Below are 22586 nucleotides of genomic sequence, written 5' to 3'. Positions count from 1 at the left end.
ATATAAATTTATAAAATAAAAATCTAAATAATTAAATCAAATCAAAATATATTATAAAAGAATAAAAATATATATAAAATATATGAATTTTGTTAGAATATGAAGAGAAAGCTGTGTTGTCTCCTGACTGATGGTGGCAGGCATGCATCATTTCCTTTAACCAGTAAAAATATCAACTTATAGATGGACAGTTATGGCCACTTGTGAACGTAGTACTCAAGAGTAGGCAAAATATAATGAAAGTATCCTTCTGATGGTCAACAGTAATGCTTTAGAAATGAATTTTAACTTTCTTTTATGCTACCAAAATTGTTCTTTTATCAAACTTCTTCATGCTCTAGGAATTTGTCTATGAGTGTCATCAGGAAACCATGTTTGCTTTATATTTATTTTTAAGGTGCTTAGAACACTGTCTGACACCTAGGAAGCATTGAATCAGTGCCTGTTATTTTTATTTTTCTTATTAACATTGTTTTGCCCACAGAGGAGAAATTCCTGACATGGACAATATTTTGGATCGAGATGATGTAACAATTATGAAAAGAGCCATCTTTTCAACCCAGGTAATAAAGACAAGAGTGCCCAACACTTCCCAAGATTGTTAAAATCAATTTAGACCAATATTTTAATTTATTGGAATGGGCTAGTTTGGGAAATGGGTGAACCCAAAAGCTAGAAAAGTCTTTCTTATGCATTCACCTAAATGACAACTTGGCTTATTTTCTTTCTAGTGCTTTTCAGGGCTCCTTAAAAAAATTTCATGAAACTTATCTTGTATCCACTTAAAAAATTCCTTTGGAACCAATATATCCATTTGAAAAACTCTGTATATTGCAATGACAACAAAATAGTCCCTAAAATTTTCGAAAAGCATAGCATTTTGAGTCACGATCAAGAAAAGGTGAATGTTTCCCAGTTGAGTGGACTTACTGAAAAAAGGGAAGATAGGCATGCACCGACATCTTGTCATAACAGTGAGGCATCAGGCACCATCAGAGGACAGCTCTGCTAGAAGGATCCAGGAGAGGAGCTCATCTTAAGTCACAATTTCAGGACACCTTCATTCCAAATAGGTCCTAAGAGCAATCAAGAAGTCTAGGCCTTTCACGTAGTGGCTGCAGGTGAGAAAAGTATCATGTGTTCATAATATCCAAAGGAAGTTCTTCAAGCCATTATCCCTCTGAAACCCACACAAAACTTAGTCATCATCATTAGTGTCATCCAAAAGATGGAAGGCATGAAGGTTGGATGACATGTTGCCAATGACCTATTGTTGAAATTAGTCACACTTATTAATTCTTTCCACAATTGACATTTTCTTTCCTCTATGACTTCAGCGACAGTCTTTGCCTCCAGTGACCACTCACAATATGATTGATGACTCCACTGATCCCATCCTCAGCACCATTAGACGGATCGGACTTTTCAACAGCCGCACGGACAGAGTCAAGGTAGAACTAATTGTTTACACAAGGCACTTCAAAATGACATAGAATATACTTTTTCAGAATTTATTAGAAGTCTCCCGTATTTGTTTTGACATGTTTCAGAACTATTTCAAATGATATTTCTAAAAAAAATTAATTCTGTTTGCTGTCTTGGGTAATTAAAATATAATGACTGTTTTAGTATCATTCTTAACGTTGTACAATATTATCAGTAAGAATAGGGAAATTGCCTAATTTTTATGATACAAATGTATTCTAAGAATTACTTTAATTAGTGAATCTCTGAGATGAAGATGAATTGTCTTTGTTTCTTCCTGATAAAGTTCAACTTTAAAGGGATAATATGAGAAGCTTCCAGTTTCAGAGAATATGGCTAATGATATTTTTATGGAATTTTCTATAGACCAACTCATTCTTTTGACGCTTGAGTTTCTAAATGATTAAGTACTGTGTGAGTTTTTTTTATTAAGACCTGGTTTCTGCCACTGTGGAGCTTAGTCTCTCTGACGTGTGCTGAGGGAGTACTATGTTCAGGCACAGGGCTAAGTGTGGGACACAATGTTGAACATGTAGACAGTTGCCTATCTCTACTCAATCCCATTCACCAATATTCAAGATCAGGTTGTCACAAGCTTTTACCAATCTTTTCAAAGGTCCCACTTTTTCTTCTTTTTTTCACCTTTAGCAGATGACTTGAGAATTCAATGTATAAACTCCTTCAGTGCCTCTCAAATATAGATTTTGACCTATTTTTACCTATTTACCTTTGGGTTCTGGGGATTGCTGTGGGATCTCATTCCCTCCGACATTCTTGGGAAATTTACCCTGTTAACCCTCCCTTATACTGCAGGTTTACTAGCTCCTTCCCTTGCTGTCTACGAATATTCCTTAAATTTTCTCGCATTAGAAAGCAAACAAACTTTGCCTTAACCTGGTCTTCTCTTGATGTTTTTAAATGTTTTGGTCTTTTCTATTCTTCTCTGCAAAATCTCTTGGAAAAAAAATAGTCTATTTGTAAATTTATTCCTTATCTTGCATTCACTCCTTGATATAAGCATGAGTGGATGTGGTGGAGGGAGACAAGTTAGGGCCGTCCTGCCACAGGATAGGAGAGAGATGATAAGGGGCCCTTACAAAGGCCATGCCGTAAGCGCTAGAGAGGACGGAATAATGGAAGAGGTGGTTGTATATAGAAAAGATCATACTTCGTAACCAATGGTCATTGGGAGGGAAAAAGAGGGAGAAGGCAAAGATGATAGCCTTCTGGCTTCAGTATTTAGTCAATACTTTCTAAAAACTAAGGAAAGCCTTTATCAGAGTTGGCTTGAGGATCACATCAAGAATTGAGTTCAGTTCTTGGTAGATTGTTTGAGTTATATGTGAGCTATTCAAGTTAAGATGTTTCATGGGTACTTAGAAAACAGGGCTTCATAAAGTGAGCTATCAGTGGAGGGGCAGCAGGGGATACCTGGGAATGATGACCCTGCCATGCTGCAAGACCAGGCTGAACGAGCAGAAAAAAAGTGTTGACCCAAGAAAACCTCAAGATTTAAGAGATTAGAAGAGGAAAAGTCAGTGCAAGAAAAGAGCAAGAATTAGAAGAGAAAAATATCTCAGAAATCAAGGCAGGAAAAATTTTCATAATAGTAGATAGCAAAGCTCATAGTACAGAATTAGCTGATACAAGCTGTTTATAAAATGTTCCAAGTGGTGTTATCCCATCCATTTTAAACATGTTCTACACACACACGTGTGAGTGTGTACATAGACACACACAAATGTGTGTATATTTCCCTGTGCCATAGAATTATGGGTGACTTTTATTTTCTCATTTGTGTTTTTGCATTTCCAAAATTTTTACCCCTAGCACACATCACATTATAGGCAGGCTACAGATTTTTCCCTGGAAATGCAGGGATGTATCTCCCAAAGGCACACAATTGGATCAGCACGATTGGATCTGCAGGAACTTACCTCACTTCAGAGTGTATCAGCACTAATTTGACTTCATTTTCATGTAGTTTAGACCAGTCCTTCTCAATTTTTTTTTCCTCTTGGAAAGGAAATAGTGACAGAAAGAAAGCCTATTATTTTCCTGTAGCTTTCTGTTTTACACAACTTTGTCACACTTATATTTAAACCTGTGGCTCTTCCTCTGAGGATCTGTCGGGTTCCTGGCACACGATGTGTACAATAAATATAGACTGAACAGGGGATGTGGAGCCATGACTGTGGTTCATGCTTCCTTTGCTCTCAGGAAGACTGAGTCTGGAAGGTCCCCTGAAATTGGGAGCTCTGAACAAAGTATGCTTTGCTGATCTGTGTGTGTGTGTGTGTGTGTGTGTTTTAATATGATAACAGTGAAGCCATTTCTCAGGAAAGGACAAGTACATTATTTCCTAAGTATGTTAAACTTCATCCCTCTGTGTCTTTGCTGTTGTTATTCTTTCTGAAGTGCCCCTATCTCAGCCATTCTAACAGCTTCTTTGGGATCCAACCTAGAAGTCATCTCTTCCTTGTGTTTGTCCAACGTGCATTCATCTACTCCAGACAGGGCAATCACTTTCTTATCTGCATTCTCAAGGTGCTTTATATCTACTACAAATATAGGAATCATCACACTGAGTTATTTGTATTTTTAAAATATGTATGTCCATTCCTCCAGTGAGACTGTGAGTTCTTTGAGGCAATGATCGTGTCTCATATAAATTTTCTCGCTTTCCATTCTCTGAGAAGCAGACACCAAGACAGGATTAGATGTGAAAACACTTATTGGTGAAAATGCCTGTGCAGGATAGAGATTGAAAGTGAAAGCAGGCAGGGAGGGGTAGTCCGACACGGTGGAAAGAGGGGGAAGGAAGGGTGAGGAGGGAAGACCCACAGACTGCAGCCCAGTTCTAAACACCTCTCAACCTTTTTTTTTTTTACAGAAAGTCAAATGTCATTAACAAAAACTAGAATTAATAAAAATTAGCAAATGCATGAAAAATATACACACCTAGCAGCACTATGTAGTGACTCATAAAGGGAAAAAGCAGACCACTAACATGGCTGGTCAGCTAGGGGAAAGAAACACACACACACACAGAAGCACGTGCACTTCTGTGTGTGCCAAAAAATTTAGTTTTCAACAGTACAATCAATCTATAGCTAACAACGATTCTGAATTATTTTCCAATGCTTCCTTTCTTAATACAAAAGATGCCTCTGTGTGTGTGTGTGGGGGGGGTGAATTGTGGCTTACTGTGATTTATTTTAAATATATTAGCATTACCACACACATCATTTCCCTATATCTAAACCTTCCCTTTATATTTTACTTTCATGTGATTTGTTCGCCTACCAAACAGTTTCATGTTGGTAGGCAGACGGGTGCCTTATTCTATGAGCAATTGCATGCGACAATTTTAATAGGGATTCCTATTAGTCGGAGTAGGGATTTTCCAAACAAAAGTTGCCCATTAAAAGAGTCACTGGTTGTGCAGAAATGAGTTGGCACTAGTACCCATCTCTGCCAGGTCTATAGGCTAGAGCAGCTGCTGTAGTTGCTCCAGAGGGGAAGCGGTTGGGGCTGTCAATCAAGATCCCTTGTCTGCCTTTAAATCTCTGCCACTTAATCGATTTGCAAATTTACTTAATCTACCTCAGTCTTCTCATCTGTAAAGTGGTGGCAAAATAGGCGCACACTCACAGAATTGTTGTGAGGCTTAAATAAGTAATAGATGCTGCAGTTAGTGCAGTATGTGGCACGTGGCAAGTGCATGATAAATGTCAGCTCTTCTCTGTACTTAGCCGGGTCCGTAGCAGATGATGGGTGCTCAGTAACTTTTAGAAGAGAGATGTAAACAGAGTTTGATGAGAGTAGAAAATGGAGGATTTATCTCTGCCTGGAGAATTTGATAATGTTTTATAAAAGGATGACATGTTAGCTAGATCTTGACTGACGAGCAGGAGTTTATCATGCAGATAACAGTTCATCATACAGAGAGCCGGCAGAAGAAGTAGATAAAAAGGCACAGAGATATAAAAGCACATAGCTTCTGTAGAGTGAACGGAGAAGGAAGTTTGTCTCATACAAATTATGTTTATATAGATAAACTCATGAACAGTTTGAGACTTTCATTGGTTATTATCATAAAGCAAACACACACACAAGAAGTAAAAGAATAGCCCCTTCATAGCAATATACTCTCAAAGCACTGAGATAAATTTTGGTCAACTCATAATTAGGTATTTTATTTATAAGTAGTATCCTTTAAAAGCTTAACACTGACTCAGGCCCTGTGCCAATGTGAGTACTCATTTGATCACCTGCATATTTACAGAACTCTATACAGTGGTTCTTAACTCTCGGACAAGCGCTTTATATGAATGCAACCACTTGATTCAGGAAACGTTGAAGATTATTTTGAATTTGAATTTATCATCAATTCTGCCTCGGCAGTGGGTGCAGTGAGAAAAACCTACAGTGCAGACTCCAGGTCTTGACCCTGTGCCAGTGCTCTGTGAAAGTAAATTAACTGCCTGGGATCTTAATTCCCTCACAGGATAAATGTGGTTAGACAACTTTTTGGTTTTTATTTGTTTTTTCCCTACTGATTCAGCGCCTGCTGTGAGCCAGGTGCTTTGCTGGGGGCTTTTGTATACAGGATCTCATTTAATCCTCCCGGTAACCTTGGGCTGACCTCTAACATCCCTTCCTCCGCCCCAGGCCTCCGTCATTGGCTGTTCAGGGCCCAGAGCAGCTGCGTTAGTATTTAGTTATGCTGTCATTCTGTTTGGCTGGAAACAAAAGAAATGAGCCATGATATTTTCATGTTCCAAAATGGGCCTTGGAAAGTACAGATTTTCCCAGGCTCGGAAATGCCAAAGTAGGACAATGAGTTTTGAATCCCTGTTTGCTGATATCTGCCAGGAGTACAGTGGTCTGCTGATTTGATGATTGTCTGGACACAGGATCTGCGTCTGTCTCTTTTCCTTGTGCAGGACTTTGCACATGATAAGGACTCAAATCATGTTCTATGGAGGAAAATGTTTTATCTATTTTTATTTTGGGATTTGTGATTGTGATTGAATGAACTATCATTTTTAGGTACTACTTTTGGATATTTTACCATTCTATTGCTTAAGTTTAACCTAGGTCCCATTTGTAGATCTCCTGACATGGAACTAATGTATATAATTTATTTATAATATTTATAATTTATTTCTAAAATTAGAGTAATGAGAATGTCATGATGTTGCTAGGATTAAATGAAATAATATATGAGAACAGTATTTATAATATATAAAGTATGATACAACTGTTATCATTGTTGTTATATATCCAAATTAGGGTTTTTCTTCAAAGTAATCTCTTTGGAAAGATATACACTTATTCTTTTATTATATATGTTATATTATGTTTATATACAATATAAATAATATATATTTTATATGTATATTATATGGCATATACTATATACTATATAATAATATGTTATATATTATGGCATATAATACATAATATATACAGTATAAATGTATACTATATATCATATATTATGTATGTTATATATGTATGTATATGATGTATATTATTTATATGTGTACAATATAAATACTATATAGTATATACTATATATCTATACATACATATATATAATCCCAATGCTTTTAAATCAGATTTTATTTATTTTTAATAACTACTTAACTATGGAGGAGAGGCTGACAAATTACCTAATAATGGTTCAAGAAAAACTTCAATAAATAGGAGAAATTGGAGAATTCTTTCATCCGGGTGACCACTTACGTAGCTGTTCTAATCACACCTTCCCAATGATAGCCATTCTGTCTCGTCTCCGCCTTTACATAACATTACCGGCAGTGTAGTCCCAGTACCAGCTCATACCAGTGCACGAGAACCAATTGCTAAATTCTCAGAAGTTTTGTGAGCCAGTTTTAAAAATAGCTATTTTTTAAAAATTAAATTATATCAACTTAAAATATAAATCAGTTATATTAAAATGAAAGGTAATGCTCAAACTCATCACATCCTAATCGTTTACTACATTTTACGATGATCTATGCACTTGAAGCTATTTATGGCTATTGTACCCACCGATGGTGGAAATATTCTATAATGGTGTGCTACTGCCTTCCCCATCTCCAGTTCAGTGACATCACATTGGTAGCTTGAAACCGACCATAGCGGGAGTATCTAGAGAGTGAAAATAGGTGAACACTACGCGTCATGGCTTGATTAATTGTGTATCGATTGTCTAGACTTAAGAAGGTGGTAGAGAAATATGAACAATACAGATTAAACTTAGAAGGGTTGTGTCTAGAGTCATTACACAAAATTGTGAGTGGCACAAAAATACGAGGAAATATTTTTTCCATATTCAAAAGCTAATATCCAACTCAGGAAAGAAGTCACTTACGTCACTGATGAACCTTTGAAGTTCTGATGTATATCTCTGAATGGATCAACATTTACATCATAACTACATTCAGTCCTCAGTTGAAACCATAAGTTGGTTCTGAATACAGGATTTTTGCAAAAGTCAACAAAAGCATGTGGGAGTATTTAACCATCTAGAATTTATAATAAGGAGGGTATTACACATATTTTATTAGACTTCATTCTTCAGAGAAGTTTTAGGTTCGCAGCAAAGTTGAGCAGAAAGTACAGAGAGTTCCCACATACCCCTGCCCGCACTGCCTCCCCCCACTGTCCACATATCATACCAGGATCTTATATTTGATACAATTGATGAACCTACATTGATACATTATTATCCACCAAGATTCAGTTTACATGAAGTTATGCTCTTGGTGCTTTACCTTCTGTGACTTTTGATGAATGTATAATGACATGTATCCATCATTACAAAATCATACAGAATAATTCACTGCCCTAATATTCTTTTGTACTCTGCTTAGTCAACCCTGCCCTCATCCAAGCACTGATCTTTTTTCTGGCTTCATAGTTCTGCCTTTTCCAGAATATCATATAGTTGGAATCATATAGTGTGTGGCCTTTCAGATTGGCTTTTTTCACTTAGTAATGTACATTTAATTTTTTTTCCATGTCTTTTCATGGCTTGATAGCTCATTTCTCCTTAGCATTGAATAATATTCCATTGTCTGGACAGTTTATTTATTCATCTATTAAAGGTTATCTTGATTTCTCCCCAGTTTTATCAATTATGAATAAAGCTGATACAAACATCTGTGTGCAGGTTTTTGTGTGTACATTTTTTATTATTTGGAAATTGTATGCTATACGTTCTTTATATCAATAAAATGTATAGTAAACTTATGTACAAATATATACTTATATTTTGGTTTTTCATTCTTAAACATGTACCAGAACACCACTGCTTAAAGGCCATCATAAATACTTTGGCTTTTACTCTGAGTGAAATGGGAAGCCACTGAAGGATTTTGAGCAGGGGAGTACCTGGCACTTTTAAATCTTCCCTCTAGTTGTACTGAGTAGAGACCTTGGCAGAATAGAAGCAGGGATGTAGGTTAGGAGGTGATTACCTCCAGGTGAGAGAGGATAGTAACTTGGATGAAGGTTTCTAGTCTGATCTAATCTAGATGAGATTCCTCATACATCTCTAGAATCTAGAACACAAGGCTTCTACACTATCAAAATACCGAAATGTAGGAGATTTTTGCTTTAATTTCTTCTTTTCTTTTTTTCTCATTAGAATTTTCTTTTTTTAGGTAATTTTGCACCCAGAGTTTCTATCCTCCACCAGCCCCTTATTACCCATGGATTATGAAGAGTTTGTCCGAGGTTGTCATCTTGGAGTATTTCCATCATACTATGAACCATGGGGTTATACTCCAGGTATGTGGCATGTATAGATTGTGGAATGTTTTAAATTTTATTAATCTATTATTTTATGCACATGGATATCATATTCAAAGCTGATATGTAATTTCTACTAAGGTTAAATTATAATAATATACTGTATTACAAAGAAAAAGAATGTGTTATAAAGATTACGTATTGTTGAGTTATCTCTACCAGTCCCAACTATTCATATAAAGGAGAAATTGAGTGCAAGTAGGTTTAAGATGAGAAACAATGGTCCAGCAAAAGTGTTCTCTAAAACATATTTCAGAATTTTTTTAAATTAATGGATGTACTTAATTTTTAATAGGTAACACATTCACATAGTTAAGGAAACAAAGAGTATAAGAAGGTATACAGTGAAAAGTCTTCTTCACACCCTTGTCACTCAAAAAAGAGGTACTTTTAAGATAAAATGTCAGTTTGGTGATAGGTATTATGACCCTGACATCATTCCATTCAGATCCTCCACCTCTTCATCTGCCTTTTTTTTTTTTCCTCCCTGATGGTGGATTCCCAGATGCACTACCTATTTTTCTTTTTTGTCCCCTATGAGCATGTTTGTCATTGGTATCAAGAGCCATCAATTTGTATTTGTACTGAAATGCTTAATTAAAAAGGAAACAAATACTTTAAATAAATGCCAATGGAAAGTATATAATACTAACTTTTCCATCTCATATTAGTAATCGGAGATTTTCCTCTTTAAATATAATTCCATTCATAATTTTAAAAGAAAAGGTTCAGAAAACATTTTTATGCATAATTAATAAATTTTGCTTTCTGATCTCAATGTCATCATTGTCCAACCAAGGGGTGGCATCGGTCAAGGTTAGGGAGATCATGGTTGAATTATGAAGAGGAAGAATTTTTCTAATCTTTGTTTTCTGATCCCAGAATTTCAATATAGAATTTAAAATTCTATATAAGTAGTATCTACTGATGAATCACAGACCTGTACCTCTGAAACAAATAATACATTATGTATTAAAAAAAAATTCTATATAAGTAGTATCTTTACATAAGGAGCAACATGAAATCTCTGCCTCTTTTGACATAAGGTCCTATTCTATCATTCTAGGTTCCACCAAGAATAATTTGCCAGCAGCTGTAAAAATATTAAAACCTCTGGGGAAAATAGATAAAATATTATCTCCTCTTGAAACATGACATAGAAAAGCTATTGATCTAACTCTTCCAGCTATCTCTTTTGTAGTTCTAAAAATTGTTATGGGTATCAGTTGTCACTTTTATAAAGATGGTGTCTTCTTACTTATGAAATACCCACATATTATCTGAAATTGTTTATAATTGACTATCTATCTTTTAAGATACATAAAATGCATATTTCACTGATGAACTTAACATTTTGTTATTGACTTTTGTTCCTATTATTTCTAGTAAGTAACATAATTTATTATCAAGGAAGTTTCAAAAATAGAGAAGCACAAAACCAAAGTCTGAGTGACTGAGGGATGTGGGAAATCCTTTACATTGGGTAAAGAGAATGTTCTATAATTTACAGCAGACTTTCCACCAAACATCATTTTATAGGACAAAGATAAACTTAACCCAAAATGATAGAGGAGATACATCTAGTATTTTAAGATAAAGACCAGCAAAACTATTATAAAAGATAAGTAGATGGAAAAAGAAGTTTGAGAATGAGTCATTCTCTGTTTTGAACTAACCAAAGGAAATTGGTCACTCCTCACCTAACCTGTAGTTACGGAAATAACAAGACCCCTAGTGGTTTAAGTTTGGTGTTAGCATATTAGATAATTCTAATTTTTAAAAAATAACTCTTTATTTGATACTAAGTTTAACACACTCCAGAAAATATTCATTTAAGGCTGTGTTTCGAGAAAATCCAATGATTATAAGTGCTTATTCCATTAAATTCATTCAATGAAAATTTGCAGAGATTATGGGTACCTAGCACTTCATTACATGTATTTTAGTGAGTATTTAATAAAAATAAGGTTCTGTGAACTTCCATGGAATTGTAGGCAAAATTCTTTATACATATGTGTAAGAATTTTTCTGGGGAAGAGTTCCAGGTTTTCATTAGATTCTCATATGGGTCAAGAATCCCTGTCCCATTTTCTCCTCCACCACTCCCTCTAAAAATTAGGAAACCACATCTCTCTTGAGATAAACCACGAGGCAATACTTGCAGAGCAGAAGAAAAGGCCACTGTCTAAACTGCATTACTTCTTTCTTTTTTAAATTTTATTTTATTATGTTAATCACCATACATTACACCATTAGTTTTTGATGGAGTGTTCCATGATTCATTGTTTGCGTATAACACCCAGTGCTCCATTCAGTACGTTCCCTCTTTAATACCCATCACCAGGCTAACCCATCCCCCCACCCCCCTCCCCTCTAGAACCCTCAATTTGTTTCTCAGAGTCCATAGTCTCTCATGGTTCATCTCCACCTCCGATCTTCCCCCCTTCATTTTTCCCTTCCTACTATCTTATTTTTTTTTTAACATATAATGTATTATTTGTTTCAGAGGTACAGGTCTGTGATTGAACAGTCTTACACAATTCACAGCGCTCACCATAGCACATACCCTCCCCAATGTCTATCACCCAGCCACTCCATCCCTCCCACCCCCCACCACTCCAGCAACGCTCAGTTTGTTTCCTGAGATTAAGAATTCCTCATATCAGTGAGATCATATGATACATGTCTTTCTCTGGTTGACTTATTTCGCTTAGCATAATACCCTCTAGTTCTATCCACATCATTGCAAATGTCAAGATTCCGTGTTTTTTTTTTGATGGCTGCATAATATTCCATTGTATATACACACCACATCTTCTTTATCCATTCATCTGTTGATGGATATCTTGGCTCTTTCCATAGTTTGGCTATTGTGGACATTGCTGCTATAAACATTGGGGTGCACATACCCCTTCGGATCACTACATTTGTATCTTTGGAGTAAATACCCAGTAGTGCAATGCTGGGTCGTATGGTAGCTCTATTTTCACCTTTTTGAGGAACCTCCATACTGTTTTCCAGAGTGGCTGCACCAGCTTGCATTCCTACCAACAGTGTAGGAGGGTTCCCCTTTCTCCGCATCCCTGCCAACATCTGTCGTTTCCTGACTTGTTAATTTTAGCCATTCTGACTGGTGTGAGGTGGTATCTCATTGAGATTTTTATTTTGATTTCCCTGATGCTGAGGGATGTTGAGCATTTTTTCATGTGTCTGTTGGCCATTTGGATGTCTTCTCTGGAAAAATGTCTGTTCATATCTTCTGCCCGTTTCTTGATTGGATCATTTGTTCTTTGGGTGTTGAGTTTGATAAGTTCTTTATAGATTCTGGATACTTTATCCGATGTGTCATTTGCAAATATCTTCTCCTATTCTGTCGGTTGTCTTTTGGTTTTGTTGACTGTTTCCTTTGCTGTGCAAAAGCTTTTTGTCTTGATGAAGTCCCAATAGTTCATTTTTGCCATGCTTCCCTTGCCTTCGGAGATGTTTCTAGGAAGAATTTGCTGTGGCTGAGGTTGAAGAGGTTTCTGCCTGTGTTCTCAAGGATTTTGATGGATTCCTGTCTTACATTTAGGTCTTTCATCCATTTTGAGTCTATTTTTGTGTAAGGAAATGGTCCAGTTTCATTCTCCTGCATGTGGCTGTCCAATTTTCCCAACACCACTTTCCCAACACCGTTTGTTGAAGAAACTTTTTTCCATTGGGCATTCTTTCCTGCTTTGTTGAAGATTAGTTGACCATAGAGTTGAGGGTCCATTTCTGGGCTCTCTATTCTGTTCCATTGATCTACGTGTCTGTTTTTGTGCCAGGACCATACTGTCTTGATGATGACAGCTTTGTAATAGAGCTGGAAGTCCGGAATTGTGATGCCACCAGCTTTGCTTTTCTTTTTCAACATTCTTCTGGCTATTCAGGGTCTTTTCTGGTTCCATAGAAATTTTAAGATTATTTGTTCCATTTCTTTGAAAAAAGTTGATGGTATTTTGATAGGGATTGCATTAAATGTGTAGGTTGCTCTAGGTAGCATTGACATCTTCACAATATTTGTTCTTCCAATCCATGAGCAAGGAATGTTTTTCCATTTCTTTGTATCTTCCTCAATTTCTTTCACGAGGATTTTATAGTTTTCTGAGTACAGATTCTTCGCCTCTTTGGTTAGATTTATTCCTAGGTATTTTATGGCTTTGGGTGCAATTGTAAATGGGATGGACTCCTTAATTTCTCTTTCTTCTGTCTTGTTGTTGGTGTATAGGAATGCCACTGATTTCTGTGCATTGATTTTATAGCCTGCCACTTTACTGAATTCCTGTATGAGTTCTAGCAGTTTTGGGGTGGAGTCTTTTGGGTTTTCCACATAAAGTATCAAATCATCTTCAAAGAGTGAGAGTTTGACTTCTTCTTTGCCGATTCGGATGCCTTTGATTTTTTTTTGTTGTCTGATTACTGTGGCTAGGACTTCTAGTACTATGTTGAATAGCAGTGGTGATAGTGGACATCCCTGCTGCGTTCCTGACCTTAGGGGGAAATCTCTCAGTTTTTCCCCATTGAGAATGATATTCTCTGTGGGTTTTTCATAGATGGCTTTTATGACATTGAGGTATGTACCCTCTATCCCTACACTCTGAAGAGTTTTAATCAAGAAAGGATGCTGTACTTTGTTAAATGCTTTTTCTGCATCTATTGAGAAGATCATATGGTTCTTGTTCTTTCTTTTATTAATGTATTGTATCACATTGATTGATTTGCGGATGTTGAACCAACCTTGCAGCCCAGGGATAAATCCCACTTGGTCATGGTGAATAATCCTTTTAATGTACTGTTGTATCCTATTGGCTAATATTTTGGTGAGAATTTTTGCATCCATGTTCATCAGGGATATTGGTCTGTAATTCTCTTTTTTAATGAGGTCTTTGTCTGGTTTTGGGATCAAGGTAATGGTGGCCTCATCCAATGAGTTTGGAAGTTTCCCTTCCATTTCTATTTTTTGGAACAGTTTCAGAACAGCTGGAGAAATAAACTGCATTACTTCTTGATTAGTGGGGAAATCTTTTTTTTTAACCCACCCCCACTAGCCAACCAAGATTAATTCCATCATCAAATATAAATTCCTTGTTAAAAATGCAGACATCCTTGTGAGCGGTAATACATCTTAAAAGAAACATATCCACTATTTTATGAAAAACAGGTTTTGACTGGGGGGGGAGAAGACGGGGGAGGTTATGGGTACAATGGACACTTGGGGAATTGGAGGGATTTGTGGCAAGGGAGATTAATATGACGGGAGGAGTTGCTCATGTCCAAAACCCACAAACTCACCACAGACTTAGAGGCACAGCTTAGAATGGAGCAAAAAACAAAACCAGCCAGAATGAGAGAGACAGGGTAGAGTAGCAGTTCCAAACAGGAGCCCTGGAGCCGGGCACCTGGCTTCAAATCCCACCTCTACCCCATTCCCTGCCTTTGTGACATTGGGCAAATTATCTAACCTCTCTGTGCCTCAATTTCTTCATCTGTAAGATGGAGATAATGTCAGTCTTACTTCACGTGGTTGTTGAGAAGATTAAATGAGTTAATACATGTAAAGAGCTTAGTACTGTACCTGATACAAAATAAATATCACTATTACTAGGCCAACTTGGGCTTTTCCCCCCTCTGTGTGCATAAGAAGATATAGAAGCGGGTCTGAAGCCAAGCCTTTGTCTATTTCCCCTGGCAGCTGAATGCACTGTGATGGGTATCCCCAGTGTGACAACCAACCTTTCCGGCTTTGGCTGTTTCATGCAGGAGCACGTGGCTGATCCTACGGCTTACGGTGAGGTTTTTCATCATTCACCCAATGCAGGGAGAAGTAACCTCTAACCAAACACAGGGTCTTTAGGGAGCCTAACTTTAAAGCTATTCTGATGATTAAAGTAATGTTTATACTTCTTGTTTAATTAAAAGTAGATTTAATTATGTGGTTCATAGAAAAGATAAAAATGCTATTAATATTAAATATATTGATGTTACAGTAACTACGGCCTTAGAGTATATAGTCAGCGTCATTATTTTAAAGGTCTGTGCCAAGTTAGCAAAATTCACTTAAATTGTTGAAGATGGCAGAAGAATTTGCATACCACCATCTCTGTGTCTGTGTTGCCTAGCAGCAAGAAAAGCGAGATGGGATGGATTGTCTGCCTACACATTGCCAATTTCCTGGTCTTCTACGGTCTCCTCATCACGGTTCTCTTTCCTCAGGCTAGAGCTGTGGTTCTCAGCCAGGCCTGCACGGTGGGAACACTGGGGAGCCTAAAAATCACTGATCCCCAGGTCTTACCCCAGAGATTGTGGTTAGTGAGCAGTCCCGGGGAGAACCACTGATCCAGGGTATTGACTTCTTCTTTGCCGATTTGGCCTCTACTGTCAAATTTTTTTAGCAAGATCCATCGTGTTGCATGTGTGTTGGTGACAGTTGTAAACCCTTAGGAGGAGATCACAGAAGAAATACAGCCTTGGAAGGGGAAAGATAAAACGGAGGCAGCAGGGGAGTCGGGGAGTGGGTACTGCATGTGGTGGTCTGTGATGGAACCTAAGGAATGGGAGAAGAAACATTCTAAGGTTAGCCCTATGTTTACCCGTGCTTTGGCCTTTGTGCTCCTCAGGTATTTACATTGTTGACAGGAGGTTCCGCTCTCTGGATGATTCCTGCAATCAGCTGACTCAGTTTCTCTATGGATTTTGCCAACAGTCACGCCGCCAAAGAATTATTCAGAGAAACCGAACTGAGAGGCTCTCCGATCTTCTGGATTGGAGATACTTGGGCAGAGTAAGTTAAGTTTGGGATGGAGAGAACCGCTTTAGAAATCCCACTAGACTGGGGCCCCTGGGTGGCTCAGTTGGTTGGGCATCTGACTGTTGATCTCAGTTCAGGTCTTGATCTTGGGGTCATGAGTTTGAGCCCTGCCTTTCGAGCTGTGCTGAGTGTGGAGGCTACTTTAAAAAAAAGAAGAAAGAAAGAAAATCCCACTGGGCTATAAAAATATAGATTCTAGTCATCATCTGCAAAGTCAACCCTGTACCATAATTGTTGAAATCTCAAGCGATGTTTTCATGTACTTTTTTTACTTAAAATGAGCTGGCAAAGTCCTACCCCCAAATTTTCATATTTAGTTTGAGCTTATAACAGCAAGTCTGTCAGGATCTAGCTGGGATCTTTCTAGTTAGTCTATCGTCAGTGCTTAACTTGATGCATTTCAGCTATTGGTTCATGAGTATGAGGAAAACATCTAAAGAAACATTTCTATTTTGTTTGACTCTAAGCAATAATGTGACCATATTCCATAAGTACAGTGGGAGTGGGAATAATATTGTTTTCAAATGACAAGTACAGGAAATACCTCCTTTCAACTATGCAATAGGTTTGTAAATACCCAGATGTCTATATATCTTAGTACTGGATGATTTAATAAAAAATAAGCTGACTTTGCCTTCACACCATGTATCTGCTTAGATGCCACTAAACTCTCCCTGACAAATGATAGATGCTGCCATTTGCCGAGCGGCTACACACACTAATGACAGTGCTCATCACAACCCTGAGTGATTCACTGTACTGTCTCTATTTTACAATGAAAACAGAATGAGAAGGCTCTTAGAAGTTATGTTTCTTTTTTTAAGATTTCATTTATTTATTTATTTGAGAGAGAGAGAACACGAGCAGGGGGAGGGGCAGAGGGAGAAGCAGACTCCCCGCTGAGCAGGGAGCCCGATGATGCGGGGCTCGATCCCGGGACTCCGGGATCATGATCTGAGCCGAAGGCAGATGCTCAACCCACTGAGCTGCTCAGGCTCCCCAGAAGTTATGTTTCTTATCTAAGGTCTCAAGCAGGACTTAGGTCCAGCTTGTCTGATTACTCAGGTACCCCCTTTTCCTCATATCATACTGCTTCTCTATAGCATGAAGCCAGTGTTTTAGCACACAATTCAGAGTTTTCAGTAAGGCCAGTATGCCTTTTCCCTTCTACTTTTTGTAGTATTTCTTTACTTATGAACTGGAAAATAATAAAACTGTAAACCATCAGTTTTTTTTCTGATTCTTAAATTTAGGGTGAATAGGTTCTGCCACTTTACTAGGAGAATAAGATTTTATATAATAACATGGTTCTTAAGATATATAATATTTTTTAAACTGTGAATTGGTTTTTCTATCATAGTATTATCAGCATGCCAGGTACCTGACCTTAAGTAGAGCTTTTCCGGATAAATTCCATATGGAGCCTACATCACCACCAACGGTAAGTATTTTATGTATTATGTATTTATTTTGAAATCTAAACTTCTTGTGTATGGTAAGTCCTACCAATACTTTTTAATTTAGAATTAGTTAAGGACGGAAACTTTTATACTTTTTCATAATGTTGCCTTAAAGCAAGGAATAGAGGAACCGACAAGTCAGACCAAGTCAAAGCCCTTGATTCCGAGTTAGCCTTATTTAGCGGATGAGCCGATGGTCAGCTAATTCATGTCATTGGAGAAGCACTTCCACATTAAAACTCTCCCTGCCTTAGTACTTGAAACCTGTGTTAGACACCCATTCTTTCGGGAGCTACTGAAAAATGAACTGGCCTGCTTTAACAGCAGGTGAATTCGCTATCCAAGGCAATGTTTAAATATCAGGTAACTACTTGGCAACAGTAACATAGAGTGAATTCAGGAACCACGGGAGGAATTGGACTGGATGAGTGTTTATGTACCAGTCAGCAGTGCCCAGCAGGGAGCTTCTGAAGCTCTGTTAGACATTTATATTCATGAGACGAGCATAGGCTACTTGCCATCACATTCACTTAGAAGGATATAAGATAGGAAACACAGCTTGAAGTAGGACAGCATCAGACATTTCTCTTCAGCGGGATCAGTCCTTACAGCAGTCTACACAGTGGTTCAAAAGCACACTTCTTTGCCCGCCCCTGCCCCCCCCGCCCACCAGGCGAAAACTTAGGTGCAAAAAGATGAGATCCCTATCATTAGGTATGAGATCTATCCTAGCTTAGTAGTTTCATGCCCCAGGGAGCCAAGATCTCATGTAAATCTCCACAGATCAGCAGCGTCCATGGCCTCCACGAGGAATATGCACAAGTACGAGAGTCATCTAATTCAGGGATTCCCAAAAGCTGTAGATCCTCATCGAGTATTTATAAATCTCTGAGTTCAGATGTGATTTCCCAATCAGGAGTCCCTTTTACCATAATCAATTTTGCACAACTTATGTTCCATCTATATCAAGTGTCAAGGGAAACAGATCTCAAAAGTTAGCCCAAGGTAAAATTTGCTCATGCAGAAGGTGACAGGGTTTTGAAAACCCTTCAGAATACAAATTCCAACTTTCATGCTCAGGATTGTAACAGGATTAATGGCTTAGCTTGTTTAGAGGCAGTCACTTGACTTGATATTAATTCAGCTATATTCATCCATTTATTCAAATGATTCAATTACTAAGTATTGAACTCCTACTCTGAGCCAGGTCCTAAGTGCATGAATCAGCTCCTTTTTCTTTTTAATTTATTTTTTTTATTGCTTTCAGGCCAAATATCTGAACGTTGAAATGATTGTATGGGTATGACATAATAATAAACACAAGTAATTGAAATATAGAGTGACAAGTGCTGCAACTATTTTACACAGCTATCTTCCCCAGTGAAACATGTGCTCTCTCGAAGGGCAAGAATCATGTTTTTCTTCTTTGTTTCCTCAGTGGCATTTTGGTGCCTGACCCATAATTGTGCTTAGCACTCATTGATCAAATGAGTTATCTCAGTGAATCTTAGGTAGAAGGGCAATTTGATTAAAACCTAGTGACATTTGCTCATGCACTGAAATAAAAGTAACTGGTGGAATTTCAGAGTCAACTAAGTGGCCTGGCTTCCAGGATTCTTTCTAATGGTGGCTGTCCATGGCATGTCCACGATACCCATGTTCTGTAATTTTGTTGAGCAAATCTGCAAAGTGACATAGGGACTGACAATATCAGCAGTGTAACATGACAGTTGATATTAAAGGCTAGGGAGTGATCACAGCCCTGGTACAAATCTTTGCTCTACCACTTACATGCTGCATGACCTTGGGCAAGTCATCTGGTCTCTCTAACCCTCAAGTTTCTCCTATAAATGGGAAAAACACATTTATTGGTGTTGTTACAAGGATTAAATAAGATTATATATATTTATACATACACAAATACATATGGCACCTGGCACATTTCAGTGCATAAGAAAAGAAAGCTATTTATTTAACGAATCTCTCTTGAATTTGGTGGTACCAGAATCAAAAGAAATAAAAAATAATAATAGCCCATGAACAGACCACAAAAAATATCCAACTATGTTTTGTATCAAATGCACATGCAAAGTGTTTATATCATTATAATGTTTGTGACTTATTTTTGTCTTTGGCAGACTGAAGGATTTAAATACCCCAGGCCTTCCTCAGTTCCACCTTCCCCTTCAGGGTCTCAGGTCTCTAGTCCTCAAAGCAGTGATGTGGAAGATGAAGAAGAGGATGAGCGATACAATGAGGAAGAGGAAGCTGAAAGGGATCGGTTAAATATCAAGTCGCCATTTTCTCTGGGCCGTGTTCCTCGTGGGAAGAAAAAGCTGCATGGTGAATACAAGAACTGAATTCCACGTGTGTCAGAACAGAGTAAGAGTGATTATCTAAAGAAATGAACATGCTACAAATTCCATTTTCTTCTTTTACGTGTTACAACGCGATTTATTCTCTGCCTACGAAGGGGAGAAGATTAAGTGAATGACAATTTGGAATTTCTAATAAAATCCAAGTTATTTTCCCCTACTCCTTTTCCCCAGTAAATTTGGGCAAGAGGAAGAATGTCCATTAAAGGAGGAAGACCAGAAATGTTTTTAAAATGTTAGCTTAAGCAATAAGAATTTTCATTTGCTAGTATTTATTTTTAAATTATCATCACCATAATCCTGTGCTTAGTATTTATACAGCTGCCATATCTACCAAACAAGCCTCCCATTTTCCCTGCGAAGGATCCTGATCTGAGCCCTGAACGTGCACTACGTACATATTTTAAATAATTCTGTCTTCAATGATTATGTTCATGTTTCACATGATTCAGAACCATGAATTTCTATCTAGCTTTGCACACAATCAAAATCCATAAGAAAAAAAAAGCTACCTTAAATCCAGATCCTGATACATATTAACGCATATTTACAAGGTCACTTCTCAACTTAATGATGGGAAAATGTTACCATCTGTGCTATACCATCTGATTGTAACAAAGTACAAACAAAAGAGCAAATGGAAATTCACAGACCTGCAAACACCTGGTTTTGAGTGACATATTTCTGCCCTGCACTCGCTCCTCCATTCAGACAGCTGCTGCCACTGGACTCTATCCCCTTGCTCCAGTCCTTTCTTCGTCCTTCCCCAAGACTGACAAAGCCGGGTGAGGAGCAACAGATAAGGATCGTTAGTAGATGACTCTGTTTCTAGCACAGTGCCTTGTACACAGTAGCGGCACAAATGAGTGGTCTCATTGGGAGAAATAGAGGTACAAAAAAATGATGTTTTTAAAGAATGTACGTTTGCATAAGTTGGAGTATAGGAACTATAGAAAATAGTTAATGTGTGCCTGACCAGCTGACAGAAGACTTTTATGCATTGTCCCACTCTGCCTTCCATGTTAAGAGTTAGGGTGAACAGAGCTGGTTTTACATATACTGATGAGAAGATAAAATGTTACAAGTGCTCTGCTAATAGTTTCCCGGGGCACAAGGAGGACTCAGGAGAGGGACTGGTCAAGGCACTTGGGGAGGTCCAAAGGGTGAGGATACACTTCTGTGAAGTCATGTGGGGGATACAAGTGCTGGCTTCACATGGTGGTTATAAGGATCAGATCATATTCGAAATAACTCTTACTAAAGGAATTCATAGTCCAGTAGGAGGGGACCAACTGGTTACATTCCCAACTTCCCTTTCTCCTGAGGCTGAAGCAAAACAATGTAACTCAAGGTGGATAGGATATAGACTTTCATTTCTCGAAACCAGATAAAGGGGAAATGTTAGTTGGAGGCTGATTTTTTTTTTTTTTTAAGATTTTATTTATTTATCTGAGAGAGAGAGAACGGGAGACAGAGAGCATGAGGGGGGGAGGATCAGAGGGAGAAGCAGACTCCCCGCCAAGCAGGGAGCCCGACGTGGGACTCGATCCCGGGACTCCAGGATCATGAACCGAGCTGAAGGCAGTCGCCCAACCACCTGAGCCACCCAGGTGCCTCTGGAGGCTGATTTTTAACGGGCGGGGGCCTCTGCTTTCTCTCCTTTCTTGGGGTCATAATGGTGCTGTCAGGGGAGAGGAGGTATCCACTGGGGAAACCCAGGGAAACAAAGAGTAATTGAGAGCCCAAGCTGGAAGGCAGATAGCCACAGGGGAGGAAGGATTCCCGCCCAAAGAGGGGAAGAGCTCCAGGAGCTGTGCTCAAAGGGGCTGCAAGTCCCACCTGAGGCAGCGATATTCAAGTACGTGGGTTTGCCTGGCGGGGGGGTATTTCCCAGTTTTAAAATACAAGCCATACAATGTGAACATCTTTTGTTCATTTCAATTTTGAAAAAGATAGAAATAAAGAGAATTGCAAAGATATCCCAAGAGAGACAGAATGTTATAGCAGCTGTATGCAACTACTATGCTTTTTTTGTTGTTGCTGTTTTAGGATTTTTTTTTATTATTATTTGAGAGAGAGGAGAGAGAGAAAGAATGAGTGGGGGGAGAGGCAGAGGGAGAGGGAGAAGCAGACTCCCCACTGAGCAGGGAGCCAGATACGGGACTCGGTTACAGGACCTGAGATCATGACCTGAGTCGAAGGCAGATGCTTAACCAACAGAGCCACCCAGGCGGCCTGCAACTCCCATGTTAATCAGCACATCTGTATGGCAGAACAACATTCAAGGAATTCAAGCACCTATAATACTTGGTATTATATACAATACTAATAGTCTTCCAATATGATACTGAATTATTTTAATAATTGTTGGCCATTTAGAAGGTTTTTAAAAACTCTGTTTTAGTGTGAAAGACTTGAGATTGTTCTATTTAGTTGTGGGAAGAATTGTTTCATGTGTTGGGGTTTTTTAAACAGTCTTGGAATAAGCATAATGTTTAAATAGCCAGTATGTACACCTCTATGTCAGAGGAGTAAAATCTCAATAAACTGGACATATGCACTATCTAGAAAATCCACTTAAATCAAATCATAATAAATGACAAGTGCCTA

At 38.1% G+C, this 22586-nt stretch overlaps 1 protein-coding gene across 1 annotated transcript in view; it reads left to right on the top strand.

The window, feature by feature from the left end:
- Positions 1 to 20465, top strand: part of GYS2 (glycogen synthase 2) — a 59087-nt gene extending 38622 nt beyond the window's left edge. Inside the window, exons 10-16 of the mRNA XM_036119204.2 lie at positions 485 to 563; positions 1338 to 1451; positions 9165 to 9291; positions 15026 to 15121; positions 15951 to 16114; positions 17502 to 17582; positions 19740 to 20465. Coding sequence (XP_035975097.1) covers positions 485 to 563; positions 1338 to 1451; positions 9165 to 9291; positions 15026 to 15121; positions 15951 to 16114; positions 17502 to 17582; positions 19740 to 19961 — 883 coding nt within the window. The 3' untranslated portion in view covers positions 19962 to 20465. The remainder of the gene's footprint in view (positions 1 to 484; positions 564 to 1337; positions 1452 to 9164; positions 9292 to 15025; positions 15122 to 15950; positions 16115 to 17501; positions 17583 to 19739) is intronic.
- The last annotated feature ends 2121 nt before the right edge of the window (positions 20466 to 22586 follow it).

This window comes from Halichoerus grypus, chromosome 6 (assembly GCF_964656455.1).
Source record: "Halichoerus grypus chromosome 6, mHalGry1.hap1.1, whole genome shotgun sequence".
NCBI classification, from domain to species: domain Eukaryota; kingdom Metazoa; phylum Chordata; class Mammalia; order Carnivora; family Phocidae; genus Halichoerus; species Halichoerus grypus.
The sequence above is the reverse complement of the archived record's forward strand: the minus strand, read 5'-3'. Positions and strand labels throughout refer to the sequence as shown.